General features: G+C 36.9%; 1 protein-coding gene across 5 annotated transcripts in view; it reads right to left on the bottom strand.

The window, feature by feature from the left end:
- TMEM68 (transmembrane protein 68) overlaps nt 1-17,206 on the bottom strand; it is a 45,491-nt gene that overhangs the window by 23,775 nt on the left and 4,510 nt on the right. For 4 of the 5 annotated variants that reach the window (XR_002135789.3, XM_019711063.3, XM_074319029.2 and 1 more), the window contains exon 2: nt 13,610-14,003. Coding sequence is in view for 4 of the 5 variants with exons in the window: in XM_019711063.3 (XP_019566622.1) it covers nt 13,610-13,934 (325 nt within the window). In the remaining variant the exon portion in view is untranslated. The remainder of the gene's footprint in view (nt 1-13,609; nt 14,004-17,206) is intronic. The other variant, XM_019711065.3, reaches the window with a different exon arrangement.

Genomic DNA, 17,206 nt, shown 5'->3' with positions numbered 1-17,206 from the left:
CTAACTTAACCTCAGTTCAAGGTTCAAGGTTCACTTCCTGGCAGTACCTTTTTTCTCCTACTCCAGCTAAAGAGATTAACCTGCTTACTGTCCTTCACACTGCTACCAAACACCAACATAGTTTTTTTACAGCAATCTGTGCTGCTGGTGAATTGCAGGGAATATAAAAGATTTAAGTAAGCTCCACCTATGTTTCAGAAGAAAAATACTCTGAGTACTTTATCACAGGAATTGGGAACTGATACTCTGAGGACCAGATGGAATGTGATCATGGCTCTAGTCATTAATACCTGCTTTTCTGTCTCATCTCACCACTGTCAGACCATTGCCTCACCTGATCCTGGCCAAAAGAAAAAACCCTATCGAACAACCAATGGGTGAATGAAAAAATCAAGAGAAATTTAAAAACAAAACAAAACCAAAAAAAAACCTTGACACAAAAGAAAATGGAAACACAACATACCAAAACTTATAGGATGGAACAAAAGCAGCTCTAAGAAGGAAATTCATAGCAATAAATGTCTATTCAAGAAACCAGAAAAATTTTGGAAAGATCCAAGATGACAGAGTGGATAAACATTCTGCTTAATCCTCCCATGACCACATTTAAATTACAACTAAATTATAGAATAATCAACCTGGAGAACCATCTGAAGTCTAGCTGAATAGAAGTTTTATAACTAAGACATAAAGAAGAAGCCATGTCAAGACTGGTAGGAGAGGTGGAGACCCAGACAAGCCAACATCAAACCTGTGTGGTGGTTGAGAATCAGGACGGATATCTGATTCCGTCTGAGAATCAGGACGGATATCTCAGTCATGGGGGTTGCACCCAGAGGAACGAGGGACCCCAGCCCCACACCCAGCTCCCCAGCTGTGAGTACTGGTGCTGGGAACAGAAGTCCCCACAACACCTGGCTGTGAAAAACAGTAGGGATCCTGACTGTTGGGTGGAAGACTGTGGGAAACCCAGACATCCTCTTAAAGGGCCCATGCACAGACTCACTTGCTCATTGACACTCACCCTAGGCTCCAGCAGGAGGACAGTGACTCGGTGGGCCTTGGAGATATACAGGGAGAAACTGAGTTGTGTGGCTTCAGAGTGAGGACTGGAGAGACAGTTGCATTTTTCCCTGTGTGGGGTCCCTCTTCCATGTGGCTGGCAGTCGCGTACCATCATTCCTATGTTGAGCACTCTCCCCAAGCCCACGGCCAAATTTGAATTTGAATTGGTATGGTAAGTTCCACTCGCTCCACCCTGGTGACTCCCTGGGTCCCTGCCCACCCAACTCTCCCAACTCTGGAAGCACTTTTTCAGCAAACAGCCAGCTCCACCCACACTATTTCTTCGACAACTATCAAAGGTCCATAGGCCCCAGATGGGCAGTGGCTAGCTTGGTGTGCTCTGAGACTTTTGCTGAGTAGCTCCAGGCTCAGCACTGGCACCAAACCACAATGCACATTAACCTGGTGAACACAACTCATCCCATCCAGGTGACTAGCTGAGACCCTGCCTTACCCAACTCATGTACCACACAAGGCTTTATGAGCAGCTGAACCTTACAGGAACTGGCAGATGGCAACAGGCCTCAGGATGTCCCGGCTTTTTGTGGAGCTATGTGCAAGCCATCCTCGGTTCACAGTGTGGCCTCTCTCACACATCTTCAGTTTTAGCACAGGCAACAACTGTGGAATGCCTTTATAGCTCCCACCAGGTAGTGCCTGGCTGGTCACAGGCAATGGGTGATCTGGGCCTGCACCACAGCCCCTCACAAGAGGCCCCAGAACCAACGTACTTGGAGGTTGTCTTCAAACCACAGCAGAGCATCACCCAAGTAGTCCCACAAGCAGCACACGTGAAGGGCAGTCTCAACAGGCACCAGAGCCTGCTGGGGCTAATCTTGCTCTATGGGGTAAGCCCCACACACAGCAGCCCATAAGCTGTGGACATGGCCAAACCCCACAGCCAGTCAGTCACCCTAAAAGTCAATCCCACCCACTGACGTGCCAACAGCAGTAAGACTCAACTATAACAGGCAGGCACACACAACCCACACGAGGAACACTCCTGGAGTACCCAGTACAGGTGACCAGGAAGATTGTGTCACTGGGGCCCACAGGGCACCTACTACATTAGACCACTTGGCCAAGACTGGGAGATGTAGCAGATCTACCTAATACATAGAAACAAACACAGAGAAGCAGCCAAAATGAGGAAACAAAGAAATACATCCCAAATGAAAGGACTGGAGGAAACTCCAGAAAAAGAACTAAACAAAATGGAGGCAAGCAACCTACCAGATACAGAGTTCAAAACACTGGTTATAAGGATGTTAAAGGAACTTAGTGAGAACTTCAACAGAGAGATAGCAAACATAAGAAAGAACAGAAACCATAAAAAATCTGTCAAAAGTGAATACAGTAACTGAAATGAAGAGTCCACTACAAGTATTCAACAGCCGACTAGATAAAGCAGAGGATCAGATCAAGGTAGACAGGTAGCAAAACACACCCCATCGGAATAGCAAAAAGAAAAAAGAATTTTTAAAATGGAGGCTAGTATAAGAGACCTCTGGGACAACATCAAGCGTTAACAACATTCACATCATAGGGGTACTAGAAGGACAGGAGCTACAGCAAGGGATTAAGAATCTATTTGAAGAAATAATGACTGCAAACTTTCCTAACCTGGTGAAGGAAATAGACACAAGTCCAGGAAGTGCAAACAGTTCCAAACAAAATGAACCAAAACAGTCCCACATCAAGACACATTATAATCAAAATGCCAAAGGTTAAAGATAAAGAGAGAATCCTAAAATTGGCAAGAGAAAGGCAACTAGTTACCTACAAGGGAGCTCCCATAAGATTGTCAGGTGTTTCTCAACAGAAACTTTGCAGGCTAGAGGGGATTGGCATGTAATATTCAAAGTGATGAAAACCAGGACCTAACTAAGAGTAGTCTACCCAGTAAGGCTATCATTTAAAATCGAAGGACAAATAAAGAGCTTCACAGACAAAAAAAAAAAAAGCTAAAGGAGTTAATCACCACCAAACCAATATTAAAAAGAAAGTTAGAAGGGCTTTTTTAAGACAAAAAACATAAAATAAAATAAAAAATATGAATAATAAAATGGCAGTAACTGCATATATCTATCAACAATTACTTTAAATGTAAATGTATTAAATGCTCCACTCAAGTAACATAGGGTGGCTGAATGGATAAGAAAACAAAACTCTTACATATGCTGCCTACGAGAAACTCACTTCAGACTGAAAGACACACAGACTGAAATTAAAGGGATGGAAAAAAATGTTTCATGAAAATGGAAACAAACAAACAAAAAAGCTGTAGCAGCAATACTTATACCGGACAAAATGGACTTTAAAACAAAGGCTATAAGAAGAGACAAAGAAAGACCCAGTAATCCCACTTCTGGGTTTTTATCCAAAGAAACCCAAAACGCCACTTTCAGGGGACATGTGCATCCATGTATTCACTGTAGCATTGTTTACAATGACCTAGATGTGGAGGCAGTCTGGGTGTTCATCGATGGATGAATGGATAAAGAGAAGTTATCTCCTTAACATGTGATTATATATATACTCGTATACAATGGAATATTGCTTATGGCCATGGAAGGGAATGGGTTCTTGCCATATGTGACAGCATGGATGGACCAGGAGGGTATTGTGCTGAGTGGAGTATGTTAGACTGAAAAAGATAGATGCAATGTGATTTCACTTATAGGTGGAATCTAAAGGACAAAATAAACAAACTCCTAGATACAGAGAACATTTTAATGGTTGTCAGATGGGAGGGGGATTGGGAGGTGTGGGTGAAAAAGGAGAAGGGATTAAGAAGTACAAATTGGTTGTTACAAAGTAGTCAGTGGGATGTAGGGTATAGCATAAGGAATATAGTGAATATTGTAATTATGTACGGTGTCAGATGGGTACTAGATTTATCAGGGTGATAAATGGGAAGGGCGTTGTGGGACCAGTGAAAAAGGTGAAGGGATTAAGAAGTACAAATTGGTAGTTACAAAATTGTCATGGGGATGTAAAATAAAGCATAGGAAGTATAGTAGTACCTTGGTTTTCGTCTCCATTGACGAACATTTCAGTTTACGAATGCCGTAAATTTTGTGGATCTATGGTATCATTAGATAGTAAAATTCATGCTAAATTTGCAGTTTCAGGGATTGATTTTAAAAGTCTGGAATGGATTAATCTATTTTGCATTATTTTCTATGGGGAAACTGTGCCTCGGTTTTCAAACGTTTCAGAACTCGAACGATCTTCTGGAATGGATTATGTTAGAAAACCGAGGTACCACTGTATAGTCAGTAATACTAGTCAGGGGGAATCACTTCTTAAATTATATAAATATCTAACCATTATGTTATGTGTTATATGTCAATTATACCTCAATTAAAAAATGAAAAAAAATTATAAATATATAAATTAAGATGTTTTTGTTACTATTTTTTAATGTCATAAATGAACCACCACCTCTGGTTTATACTCCATTGGGTTAAATATAATTATTTTGGAAGGCTTTCTCCAAAAAGGAAGGAAGAAAGGGAGGGTGGGAAAGGGAGGAAAGGAAGAAGGGAGGAAGGAACGAAGGAAGGAAAGAAAGGAAGGGAAGGAGTAAGGGAGAGAGAGAAAAAGAGAAAAAAGGAAGCATTCAGAGGCCAAGAGCAGAATTAAGCTCAAAGAAAGAAAAAAAAAAAGGTAAAAAGGAAATTTCCAGTGGCTATAGCAGAAAAGGAAAGGAAGTTCCTATAACCATACTGCCCCACACGCAACAGCTGTCCCAAGAAGGACTGACACACTCTTTGTAAGACACCAAAAGAAAGTCCAGAATATGGAAATCTGAAACTGTCAGTTTCTTTCCTTAAGTTTTTATCCCTCTTTGGTTTGCTAAGAAACAAGCATTCAAGTACTGGAAACATTTTAGTGTAAATTTTAGTGCAGGAAATTCATTTTTAAATTAGTGTATAATGTCTTTACCAAACAGATTAAGTGTGGTAACTGTGATTCTAGTGTTGAAAGAATAAACCACTTGGTAATATTTCAAATGGACTTAAGAGAATGTTTTTAAAAATTAAATTTAATGATATGTCAAGATTTTATGTATTTCTATACTTTTAAAATTTCTTTCCAATTACCTAATTCTAATCAAGTAATTCAATTTACTTTAAGCTCTACAGAACAATCACTGAGATTATCTGAAGTTACCAGAAGGATCAATTGTCCCATCAGATAAATTTTCTGAAAAATAAAGAATACTAGAGTATTTCTTTGGGGGATTCTATACAGAGTATTTCTGAGGTTCTCTCTTGCTTTCCAGAACATTAAAACAAAGAATTAAGAAATAATTGAACTACTTACATAATACCAAATCACCTGGTTGAAAGCAGAAAAATTCAATTAATCAATTCAATTATTGACAAAAACTGAAGTTTACCATAGCAACACTAAATATGAAGTCCAAATATTATTTAACTGTCACTCTCAGCGCATAGGTGTGATCATACCACTTCTTGCACAGAAAGCATTAGTGGATTATCACTTTAGTCCAACATTTTCAAGGCCTTTTAGATTCCAACTGCCCATCAAGTGATATTAGTCAGATTCTTTCATGAATCGCATGGACTAATGGTGACTTCCTAAATATACCTTCCCACCTTTGTGCTTCTGTTCATGTGATTACATCTAAATGAAGCACTTCCTGTCCAACGTTCCTCTATCTAGCAGAAGTAAAAATCTTAGGACACTTTAATTCCTCCTATCTCAGACTACATTCACCTGGTCACCAAGTTCTATACATTCTACCTCCAGAAACTGCCTTAAACCTATCACACCCTCTTCCCAATATAAGTTTCAAAGTGCAGCCCCATTATCTTCTGCCTACATATCACCAATCCTAAGGGTTTCTGATGAGCAAAAGAAGCTCAGAGAAAGCAATCACAAAGGTAATTATTGTCAATGTCCATCCAACCACTGTAAAGGGATGGGGAGCCTCAATATGCAAATTTTGAGTAGTCTGGGCTTTGTTAATAACAACATCCCTATTTTGTGATGATGCGGCTCTTATTTGATGCTATTAAGTACAAATTTATTTACCTCCCCTGCTCTGACCCCGTGCTACGCTCTCCTGATTTTTCGGCTTTCCATATAGCTTAGCCCATGGAGAGAGGATTTGACATTACAAGGAGCTCCAGTGGTCTCATCTCCACAGCAATGTTTATTATGTAAATGAGTTACTGCCTACTGGCTTTAGACATCAACAGCATGAATTCAGATAAGGATAATCTTCTCCTGAGATAGATCCCATCTCAACTTGTCATCGTAAACTCATTTTTAAGGCTATATTTGGAGGTCATCAAATATTTTCCTACGTCTTCTCCTGCTGATCTGGAAAACTACTTTGATCATTTACTAGATTCACGTGTTTCTGAACTTTTTAATGTTTGATGTATTTGTGATAATCCTTTCCCTGTACCAATACCATAATTTTAATCATTAAAAATGTTAATGTTTTTGATATGATAGGGAAAATACTTTTGTTTTTTTGAAAACTTGCCTCGGTTATTGCATGAAAAATCAGTTAGAATTGTATCGAATTAACAGATGAACTGGTAGTATGGGCTATAAAGTGTAAAGGGACATCTTCACTGTACTGAGATTCTTTATCCACTTCTTCAACTCTTTTTCGAATTCCACCTGTAAAGTATTTCACCATAAAGTTCTTACATGTTTTTTGTTAGCTTCAGTCTTTAACCAAATTTTTCCTTTCCATTTTTAAGAGAATTACTAGTGGTATATGAGTAGTTACTAATTTTATGGTGACCTTATGCACATTCTGCTTGCTAACCAGTCTTACTATAACTGATAAGTTTGTTAGTTGATTCACTTGGTTCTTTCAGGTGTATCTTCTTTTCTAATCTTTATACTTATTTCTAGGACCTCCAGGACAATGTTAAATAGTAGTGGTGAGAGCATCCTTGTCCTGGTCTGTACTGATTGCAATTGGTTTAATACTTCTTCAGTTCTCCATTATGGATCATGTTTGTTAAAGATTTCTGGTACAGTCCCTTTCTTAGTCAAATTAGTACTTTTTAGTCCTCACTTGCTAAGATTTTTTTAATCATATATATTGAATTTTCTAAAATTATTTTCTAAGACTGACCCAGAAATCTCCTTTTTGGGTGTGCTCTCCTTAGTTTTGATAGCAAAGTATACTAGTCTTGCAAAATAAACTATAGCGCCACATTTTCTTCTACACACTGAAACAGTTTCAGATGGGCATTATTTGTTGCTTAAAAGTTTGCTATAACTTGTGGATTCTCGACTTTTTGTTCCAACTAATTTTATGATTATTGGTCTGTTGTTTTTCTCTCTTCTTCTTGAACCAGTTTTGATCATTTCTACTTTCCTGCAAAACTGTCCATTTCATTTGGTTTTTAAATTTTAAATTTTTCTTACTCATTCTTCAAAGCCTTGTTCAAAAGCTACCTCCTTTCTGAATAGTGCTTTTTGTTTTTTTTGCCCTGCAGAAAACAGAATGACTATTTATTGAGTATTTACATGACAAGCACTGTATTGGGCCCATAACAACTGTTCTTATTTAGTCCTCACAGAAACCGGGAACTGAAGAGGAAACCTAAGTGAGAAAAGCCCAAAAAACTTACTCAAGGTCACACAGTGGTGGGGCTCCGGATGCAAAACCCACATTTGTCTAACACCAAAGTCTGAATTTTGCCCCATAGCACACGTCCTACTACAGTTATGTCCATGCTAACCTAGCTGTGATTTTTCAAATGCTGGTTGCACTCTATTAGTGACCTATGAAATCACTTCAGTGAGTTATGACAAACATTTTTCTTTGTAAAAAAAAAAGAGAGAGTAGACTAAAAATAGAGCAAATCACATGTACAAAGTATATTTACTTTTCATGAAACAGTATATACATGTGTGTATACTAGGTGGCAAAATGTATTTCTTACTAGGAGTAATAGTCAAAAATGTGATAGCCTAAAACTGTATCTTAAAATACTAGGGACCCTGAACATAGTAGGTAAGTTAAATTGAACTTAACAATGATCAACATACAGTGATGTATTTTAGTGTCTTCCAATTCAAGAAAGATGCCCTATATGATAGCTAACATTTACAGTCATCTGCCGCATAATGACATTTTGGTCAACAACAGGCCACACACAATGATGGTCCCACAAGATTATCATGGAGCTGAAAAATACCTGCCTAGTGACGCTGTAGCCATCATAATGTTGTAGCACAATGCATTATTCACATTTGTGGTAATGCTGGTGTAAACAAACATACTGCACTGCCAGTTATATAAAACTATAGCACATACAATTATGTACAGTACATAATACTTCATAATGTAATACATGACTATGTTACTGGTTTATGTTTTTACTGTAGTATATTTTTTATTATTTTAGAGTGTACTTTACTTATTTAAAAAAACTCTGCTATAAAAGAGTATGCCATGTTACTCTGGCAGCAGCCTCATATATCTCGTGTTTACTGTTTCTCTTGATTGCATCATTTTCTCTTGTGCATCATTTAATCTCATGCTGTTTTGTACAGTAACATGCTGTACAGATTTGTAGTCTAGGAGCAGTAGGCTATGCCATATAGATATATCCTAGGGGCGTAGTGGGCCCTTCCATCTAGGTCTGTGTAAGTACACTCCATGATGTTTACATGATGAAATCACCTAAGGATGCATTTCTCAGAATGTATATCCATCGTTAAGCAGCACATAACTATATTGAACATTTAGTATGTAATAGAAATTATGCTAAATACTTTACATGAAAGTTCACTAAATCCTTACAACAACCCATTTTAAAGAAGAGGAGAATGAGGTTCAGAAAAGTTAAGTATCTCATTTGAGGAGAAGGGCTATTTACATAGTTTTAAGGTAGTTCCAAGATATTTATCAGGAACAAAGTAAAAAGTAGCAACTTTATGGTGGAGAAACCTGGCAGACACCTCCTTAACATGTGATCAAAGTTAATGTCACCAATAATAAGACATGTCAACATCATGAACCTCTGATATAATGCACTGAGAAGAACACATCATCAATTTTGCGGTATTCTTGTCAAAAAAGCGTAACTTCAATCTAATTATGGAAAACATCAGCTCTAAATTGACAGTCTATAAAACAACTGAGCAGTACTCTCTAAAATAGTGAAGGCCATAAAAGACCAAAAAAAAGTAAAACCATCATAGATTGGAGGAGACATGACAACAAAATGCAGTATTCAGATCCTGGTAAAAGATATTGGTGAAAAACTGGTAAGATTTGAATAATATCTGTAGTTTAGTTAATATTACTGTACAATTGTTAATTTGATAATTGTACAAATGGTTATATAAGATGTTAACATTAGGGGAAGTTGGGTGAAAAATATACAGAAACCCTCAATACTATTTTAACTTTTCTAAGTCTTTTTCAAAATGAAATTTTAAAAAAATCATGATTGTTGCAAAAGGAAGGAAGAGAAAGGGAGAAGGGCGAAAGGAGAGAAGCAAAAGGAAAGGGAAAAAGACGAAAGAGGGAAAGAATGTTAGATAACTTGCCAAGGTCACCCAGCCAGAAATTGGGGAGAGCCTGGTTTTAAACTCTCGCGGTCTGGCTGAGGAGTCCTTCACTGCATTAAAGACAGAGGAGTTGAAAGGAAACTCTTATCTAAGGGAAATAGAGAGGTAATGTTCTCCTGATACCCCAATTTAATTTTCCCATAAAGACTTTGCTACATATAGTTTAATTCATATGATCCTTTTAGTAAATAAAATGTATCTATTTCTTTAAAAAATATAAAGTAAGGGGCCAGCCCGGTGGCTCAGGCGGTTAGAGCTCCATGCTCCTAACTCCGAAGACTACCGGTTCGATTCCCACATGGGCCAGTGGGCTCTCAACCACACCAGTTCAATTCCTCGAGTCTCGCAAGGGATGGTGGGCTCCGCCCCCTGCAACTAAGATTGAACACGGCACCTTGAGCTGAGCTGCCGCTGAGCTCCCGGATGGCTCAGTTGGTTGGAATGCGTCCTCTCAACCACAAGGTTGCCGGTTCAACTCCCGCAAAGGATGGTGGGCTGTGCCCCCTGCAACTAGAAAATGGCAACTGGACCTGGAGCTGAGCTGCGCCCTCCACAACTAAGATTGAAAGGACAACAACTTGAAGCTGAACGGCACCCTCCACAACTAAGCTTGAAAGGACAACAACTTGACTTGGAAAAAAAGTCCTGGAAGTACACACTGTTCCCCAATAAAGTCCTGTTCCCTTTCCCCAATAAAAAAAATCTTAAAAAAAAAAAGAAAAAGTAAAAGAAAATTGAGTTTGTGCTATTATAGTCCTTTTAAAAAAAAATCAGTCACTCATGTAATATAAATAATAACCCATATGATCAGACTACTTAATCAAACCTTTGCATTTTTCCAAAATTTTGTATTGGCAATGAATTGAATCAGTTCTATTAGTGTTAGGTAAGCATAAACACCATTTTCAGAGAACAAAGTATATTCTTTTGTATAATACACACACACACACACACACACACACACACACACACGATAAAACAAACAACTAAAAGCCCCCAAATAAAATATTACCTACTTCCCTAAACTAAAAGTCATGGACCTCATTATCTTTACAAACATCCTAAAATATAGTTTAAATTTTCTCAAAAACATCTAGGGCCAGCCCGGTGACTCAGGCGGTTGGAGCTCCGTGCTCCTAACACCAAAGGCTACAGGTTGGATTTTCACATGGGCCAGTGGGCTCTCAACCACAAGGTTGATGGTTCAACTCCCACAAGGGATGGGGGGTTGTGCCCCTGCAACTAACAACGGCAAAGGGACCTGGAGCTGAGCTGCGCCCGCCACAACTGCAATTGAAAGGACAACAACTTGACTTGGAAAAAAAAGATCCTGGAAGTACACACTGTTCCCAAATAAAGTCTTGTTCCCCTTCCCCAATATAAAAACAAAAACAAACAAAATCTAGGTATCTTATTGAAGACTCTTCCTCATCAAATTAATTTTCAGGGGAAATAATTAAATATTAAGAGTCTAGCTTTTTAAAATGTCATTCATACTTTCTAGGGAAATGTTTTTAAAAAATAACTCCAATTTTTGCAGTTTAAAGGCTGTAAGCAACTCGAGGATAAGGACCTCATTGACCCATCAACACCAAGCAAACTGCTTAGAAATATAGGTATTAAAGAAACATCAAACTAACGTTTCTTGATAGTGTAGGTATTATGTGGCACAGCACATAAGAATCAGAGAATTTTCTAAAAAATGTTCAGCACTTACAGTATATATAGTATGAGGGTAAAATTTTACTTCAAAACAGAAAACACTGGGTAGATTCTTGTACAGAGACACTTACATAAACAAATTATAAATAACTGAAAGTTCAATAGATAACTGACTAAATTAGTTTTAGGATTTATAGAGTTCCATGTAGTCATTAGAAGTCACTAAGAAGGCTGAGTGACATGAAAACCACTAGTCTGCCACACACATTAAAAATGATAAACGCAACACAATTTTAACAGAACTTAATGCATGGTAAATTTTAAGTAACTGTTATTTTCTTCTTTATTTTTTTTGACACATTCTTTACAATAAACATTCATAATAGTTAAAAAATTCCTTTGAAGATTCCTTTGAAAGCATGAATTAATAATACTGATTTGACACCAATACAAAATATAAATGTGCATACAAATGCCTTTTATATATGTCACTAAAGAACAGGATAAAGAAAATCATTTTTAAAAATACCACTTATGCTAATAAAATGTTATAATAAAACATTAAAACAGCCTAAGAACTATGTATGTCATAGTTCCTCTGAAGTCAAAAGTGCATATTTAAAATTACCTCAATAAATAAAATACCTCAAAATTATATATTCTGCTACAAAATAAGTTTAGCGCTTGAATTAAAATTCCTTACAATGTATGTTATTCTGAGAAATAAGGGATGCGTATGTGGGAGGGAGATATATATATTCCCAATGAGTATTGTAAACGATGCCACTGAATTTTTGTACCATTATTTTAAAGACAATGAATAACAGAAGTCTACATTGACACAGTCTCTACAGACATGCACACATGGAATGCTAAAGTATCATCTTGCCTCATGTAAAACAACCATGAGAGAGTATGTATGAGTGTTGTACTGACTGGCAAGAGCATTAGTATAAATGAGTAAATATTAAGAATTCAATACATCAAAACCCATGTTTGCTGAATACCACTTCTTTTGACCCTGAATCCCCAACAAATTTACCACACAGGACAGATTACAAAAGTACAGGCCTTGGAACCTGATATCTGAGGTTGCATTCTGGCTCTTTTTCCTAGCTTCCTGGTGTACCTTGGGCAAATAACAACCTCTCTGCTCCTGTTTTCTCATGGAAAACTGTAAAATGGAGGTAATACATAGAATCTGTCTGTCATGTTATAAGGTTTAAAAGAATTAATACATGCTAAGCATTTTACAGGGTATGGCATAGTTAAGCGCTCAGAAAAGATTTGTAAGAATGTAGTATGGACTATTAAAATGACAACACGTTAGCCTGACAAGCACATTACTAGTGATCTTTGCTAACAGCAGCCTTATATTTCAATCATATATATCCTTAAGTGGCTATTTTTTTATTAAAGTATAGTTGACATACATTATACTAGTTTCAGGTGTACAACAGTGATTCGGCATTTATATTCCTTATGATGTTATCACCAACTCACGTGTCTATTTCAAAATCTGTGCTTCCTTCCATGTCTTTCTGTGAGACCACTTTGATGCTCAACAACATGATATAGAAAGCACATCTTTGTTACAAGCCCATTGAATCCTCTGTACTTTTGTATAGTCCAAAACAAAAAGAGACCAACAAGTAAGGTAAAAATTAGTAGAGAAAAATACTAAGTCCTTGAAAGTAGGCCACTAGAGGGCAATTTTCATGATGGCCAAATGTACACCAATCATTAAATGTACAACATCACAGTCTAAAATAACAAAGAAAAGAATGAATATTCTGGAGAGAAACTTATTGCTACCTCATTTATTGAGAAAGATATAATGACCTCTGAAATAAATCATATCAAAATAAGGTAAATTTTGATATACAAATTATATTTCATATTCCTTTTTTAAAAATCTCTACACTGAGAAAGTCAAACTTATTTTGAACAAAATGGAAGTAAATGCTAAATAATTAAAGTATCTTCAAAACAGTCTTCTATACGGTTTTAAACTTGTATTCTTTCAGATGTCTTACATATAAATTTTAATATTTTAGCTTATGGTAATAGTCTATACTGTGATATAGTTCTTTCTTTAATGGACACTAATGTGCAGAAAAGCCCATTTTAAGAAAAACATGTATATGCACAATGCATGCAAATAAGTAACAAGAAATAGTAAATATACCTTCCATTATATTTTTCAGTATCTTCTCAATCAATAAATGAAATGATGATGTAGTTTTTGTGCCACACACATGAACAGCAACACAGCGATCAAAGTAACCTTGCTTACCATGCCAAACTGCTGCATGTCCATCCCACAGAGTTGCCACCGTCTTCCTTGCACCATCCCATAAATTATGAGAATAGGCTTCTTTTAATACATTCTTCCTTTTATAAATGTGTAAGAAAATAATAGTAAGGTAGAGAAGAAAGATAGTAAAGTAAGGAAGTATTAAAAGTATTAGTGGTGTAAAAACCCACAAGAGATAGTTTGCAAAATTCAAATAGTCCTCCAGTTGCTCCACACCAAACCATTCTTCAAATATGTGAATCAGACAAGTCACATAGGGCATAGAATCTTGTCCTATACCACAGGTTTGATTTTTGTCTATCATTTTTCTTCAGGTGAAAATGACAAATTCAGCCTCTTTCTTCATTGTCATCACAGGTCTTTAATTTTGCCACTAGAAGGGAAAAAGAATCCAATGTTATTCTCTTCACAGCTGAAAAGTGAAATTTTTATCTGCATAAATACTAGTCATTTCTTAATACCAAAAACGAGTAGATTGTAAATGGTTAACTTTGCTGCACATAGATATGTGAAAATTATAAACTTTCACTTGTCAACCCATGAAGTATTTCAAGGTTTAGCTTTTGAAAGAACTCACAAGCTATAACTGAAAGAGAAAAATAAAGCTGATGAAGAATGAAATTTCAGATTGATCTTATTAATTTGACTTATATCTTAAGTGGATCATACTGAACATTTGTGTCTTAAATAAGTTATACTGAGATATCTCTCTTCTTCACAAAAGAAAACATCAATATCTGATTCAATAAAAGTAACCCAAATCTTTAGGAAATGATGACATATATATTTTTGGATACTGTCTTTTATAAGCAGGTTTACAGAAAAGCTGTCTTTTGACATCATGTACTAATAAATATTTTATCAGTATCATTTTTATCTTCTAGTCACTAAAATTTCTCTTCAACCTTAAATGACTGAAAATACAGCCATACGATTATTTTGTTACTCTCTAAACAAGTCATTTAACTACCAGAAATTAGACAGATATCTTGTCCCAAGCTTCAATGTATATATTCTGGAAAACACAGTATACAAACGGAAAAAAGTATGATTAAAAACAGATAATCATTAATGCCTAGAATTAGAATTTCCATAAAATAGCAAGAGACATGCACAAATGTGTGACAAATATGAATACAGCCCCACACCACTGTATCAGAATTAAAAACTATACTCTATCAATGCTTTAGGACACCCCTATACACTCTTTAGTTGTACTATACAAAGTTCCACCTGAGACTATTTATTTTTAATTTAGAGATACAGAAAACAAAGCTTGCTTCTTCAGAGAAAAAGTATGGTGTTAATATGTGTAACTATGTCTCTTTTTAGTAACCTTGCCAGATAATAAATTGATGATCAAACATGAAATTCAATGATACAATTATATTAGCCCTTATGATCATGTTCTCCTACATAAGATTTCCTTTTTCCATTCTTCTTTTCTCTGGTTCTGATTCTATTCTTAGAGATATTTTACCTTTATGCCATACAACATAATCTTAATGAAAATGATCTCAAATCCTTTGTGGATGAGGCGGGAAATGAATGCATGAATGAAAGGCATGGGGGAGAGAGGGAAACAGAAATACAAAAGCAATTACATGTTATGTTTATGCCAAGATTATCTTGCTAACCGGCTTATTAGCAGGACATGCACTTTGATTTGTTCTTCCAGGGATGGAGGGTTTAGTCTAATTTTCTTGTAACTATTTACCTGTCAGCAATCTGGGCCTGTTATGCTAACAGAAGTGACTACAGTACACTTAAGCCTGGGCTTTGTCTACATCACATTCTGAGTCAAACCACTATAATTCACCAATGTTTGATCACTGAGAATGAAACAGAGCAAAACTTCTTACTTTTTACAGTGAGAGTTTTCCCCACTAGGATGGCTATTGTCAAGAAAGGAAGGAAGGGAGGTGTCCGGATGGCTCAGTTGATCAGAGCACGAGCTCTGAACAACAGGGTTGCCAGTTTGATTCCCACATGGGCCAGTGAGCTGCGCCCTCCACAACTAGGTTGAGGATAACAAGCTGCCCCTGAGCTGCCAGAGGGGCTGCCGGATGGCTCAGTTGGTTAGAGCACAAGCTCTTAACAACAAGGTTGCCGGTTCAATTACCACATGGGATGGGCCGCGCCCCCTGCCACTAAGATTGAAAATGGCGACCGGAATTGGAGCTGAGCTGCGCGCTCCACAACTAGATTGAAGAACAACAACTTGGAGCTGATGGGTCCTGGAAAAATACTGTTCCCCAATATTCCCCAATTAAAAAAATATTTTAAAAAAAAAGAAGGAAGGAAGAAGAAAAGAAACACAAGTGTTAATGAAGATGTGGAGAAATTAGAACCGTCACACATTGCTGGTGGGGATGCAAAATGGTGCAGCCACTGTGGAAATCAGTTCAGCAATTCTTCAAAAAGCTAAACATAGATAGGGTTATCATATGACCCAGCAATTCTACTCCTAGGTGTATACTCGTATATCTGAGAGGGCTGAAAACATATTCACACAAAAATTTGTATACGAATGTTGACCGCAGCATAATTCATAATAGCCAAAAAGTGGTAACAAACCAAATGTCCATCAACTGATGAATGGATAAACAAAAGTGCTATCTATACCATATAACAGATTACTCAGCCATGAAAATGAATGAAGTACTGGTTAATGCTACAATATTCAAGAACCTTGAAAACATTATACTAAGTCAAAACAAGTCAGGCACTCAGGGCCACATGTTTTATGATTACATTTATATGAAATACCCAGAATAGAGACAGAAAGATTAGTGGTTGCCAGGGACTGGGGGAGGGGCTGATGAGAAATGACTGCTGATGGAAACAGAGGTATTTTTGGGGGGTAATGAAAATGTGCCAGAATTAGATAGTAGTGATGGCTGTACACGTGGGAATATACTGAAAACCACTGAGTTGTACATTTTAAAGTAATAAATTGTTATGGTGAATTATATCTCAAAAAAAGAGCTGTTAAATATTGTTAATAAACTAAAATTTATAATAGTCTCTCAAATATGTTACAAGCTTTTTCTAGGCCTAAAAATCAATCATTTAGGTGATTTGACCCTTATTGCTTAATACAACTGTCCCCAGTAATCTAGCCTCATTTCTGATTTTTAACAGGATTATAAAACCTTGTGATTTTAAAACCTTCTTTAGTACCTCCTCCAATCCAATATGGTAATAGAACTACACCTCTTAGCCTGGAACACATTCTGATACATTAGTATACATCCTTAACACACACAGTGAGGGGAAAGGGACAGTGAGTGCATAGGCAGACAGCCAGTGAGCAAGGTTACACAGAAACCTTCCTGACATCTAGCAGTCCCTTACCAGTGCCCAGTGCTGCATGCAAGAACTTCCTCCACAAATGGTCATCCTTAATTTTGATTTAAACCATTCCAGAACAGAAAACTCAAAATGCGTCCCATTCAATTTTCAAAACCATCCATCAAACTACTAAAAAGATCTCCCTTATATGAACCTCGCTGTAACCATTTCCCACTGGATCTAGTTCTGTCCTGTAGAACCTCTTCCATTACACAACCTTGG

The sequence above is a fragment of the Rhinolophus sinicus genome, chromosome 7, assembly GCF_057876585.1.
Source record: "Rhinolophus sinicus isolate RSI-liver-muscle chromosome 7, RSI-T2T, whole genome shotgun sequence".
Classification (NCBI taxonomy): domain Eukaryota; kingdom Metazoa; phylum Chordata; class Mammalia; order Chiroptera; family Rhinolophidae; genus Rhinolophus; species Rhinolophus sinicus.
This window is presented reverse-complemented; position numbering and strand designations above follow the sequence as displayed.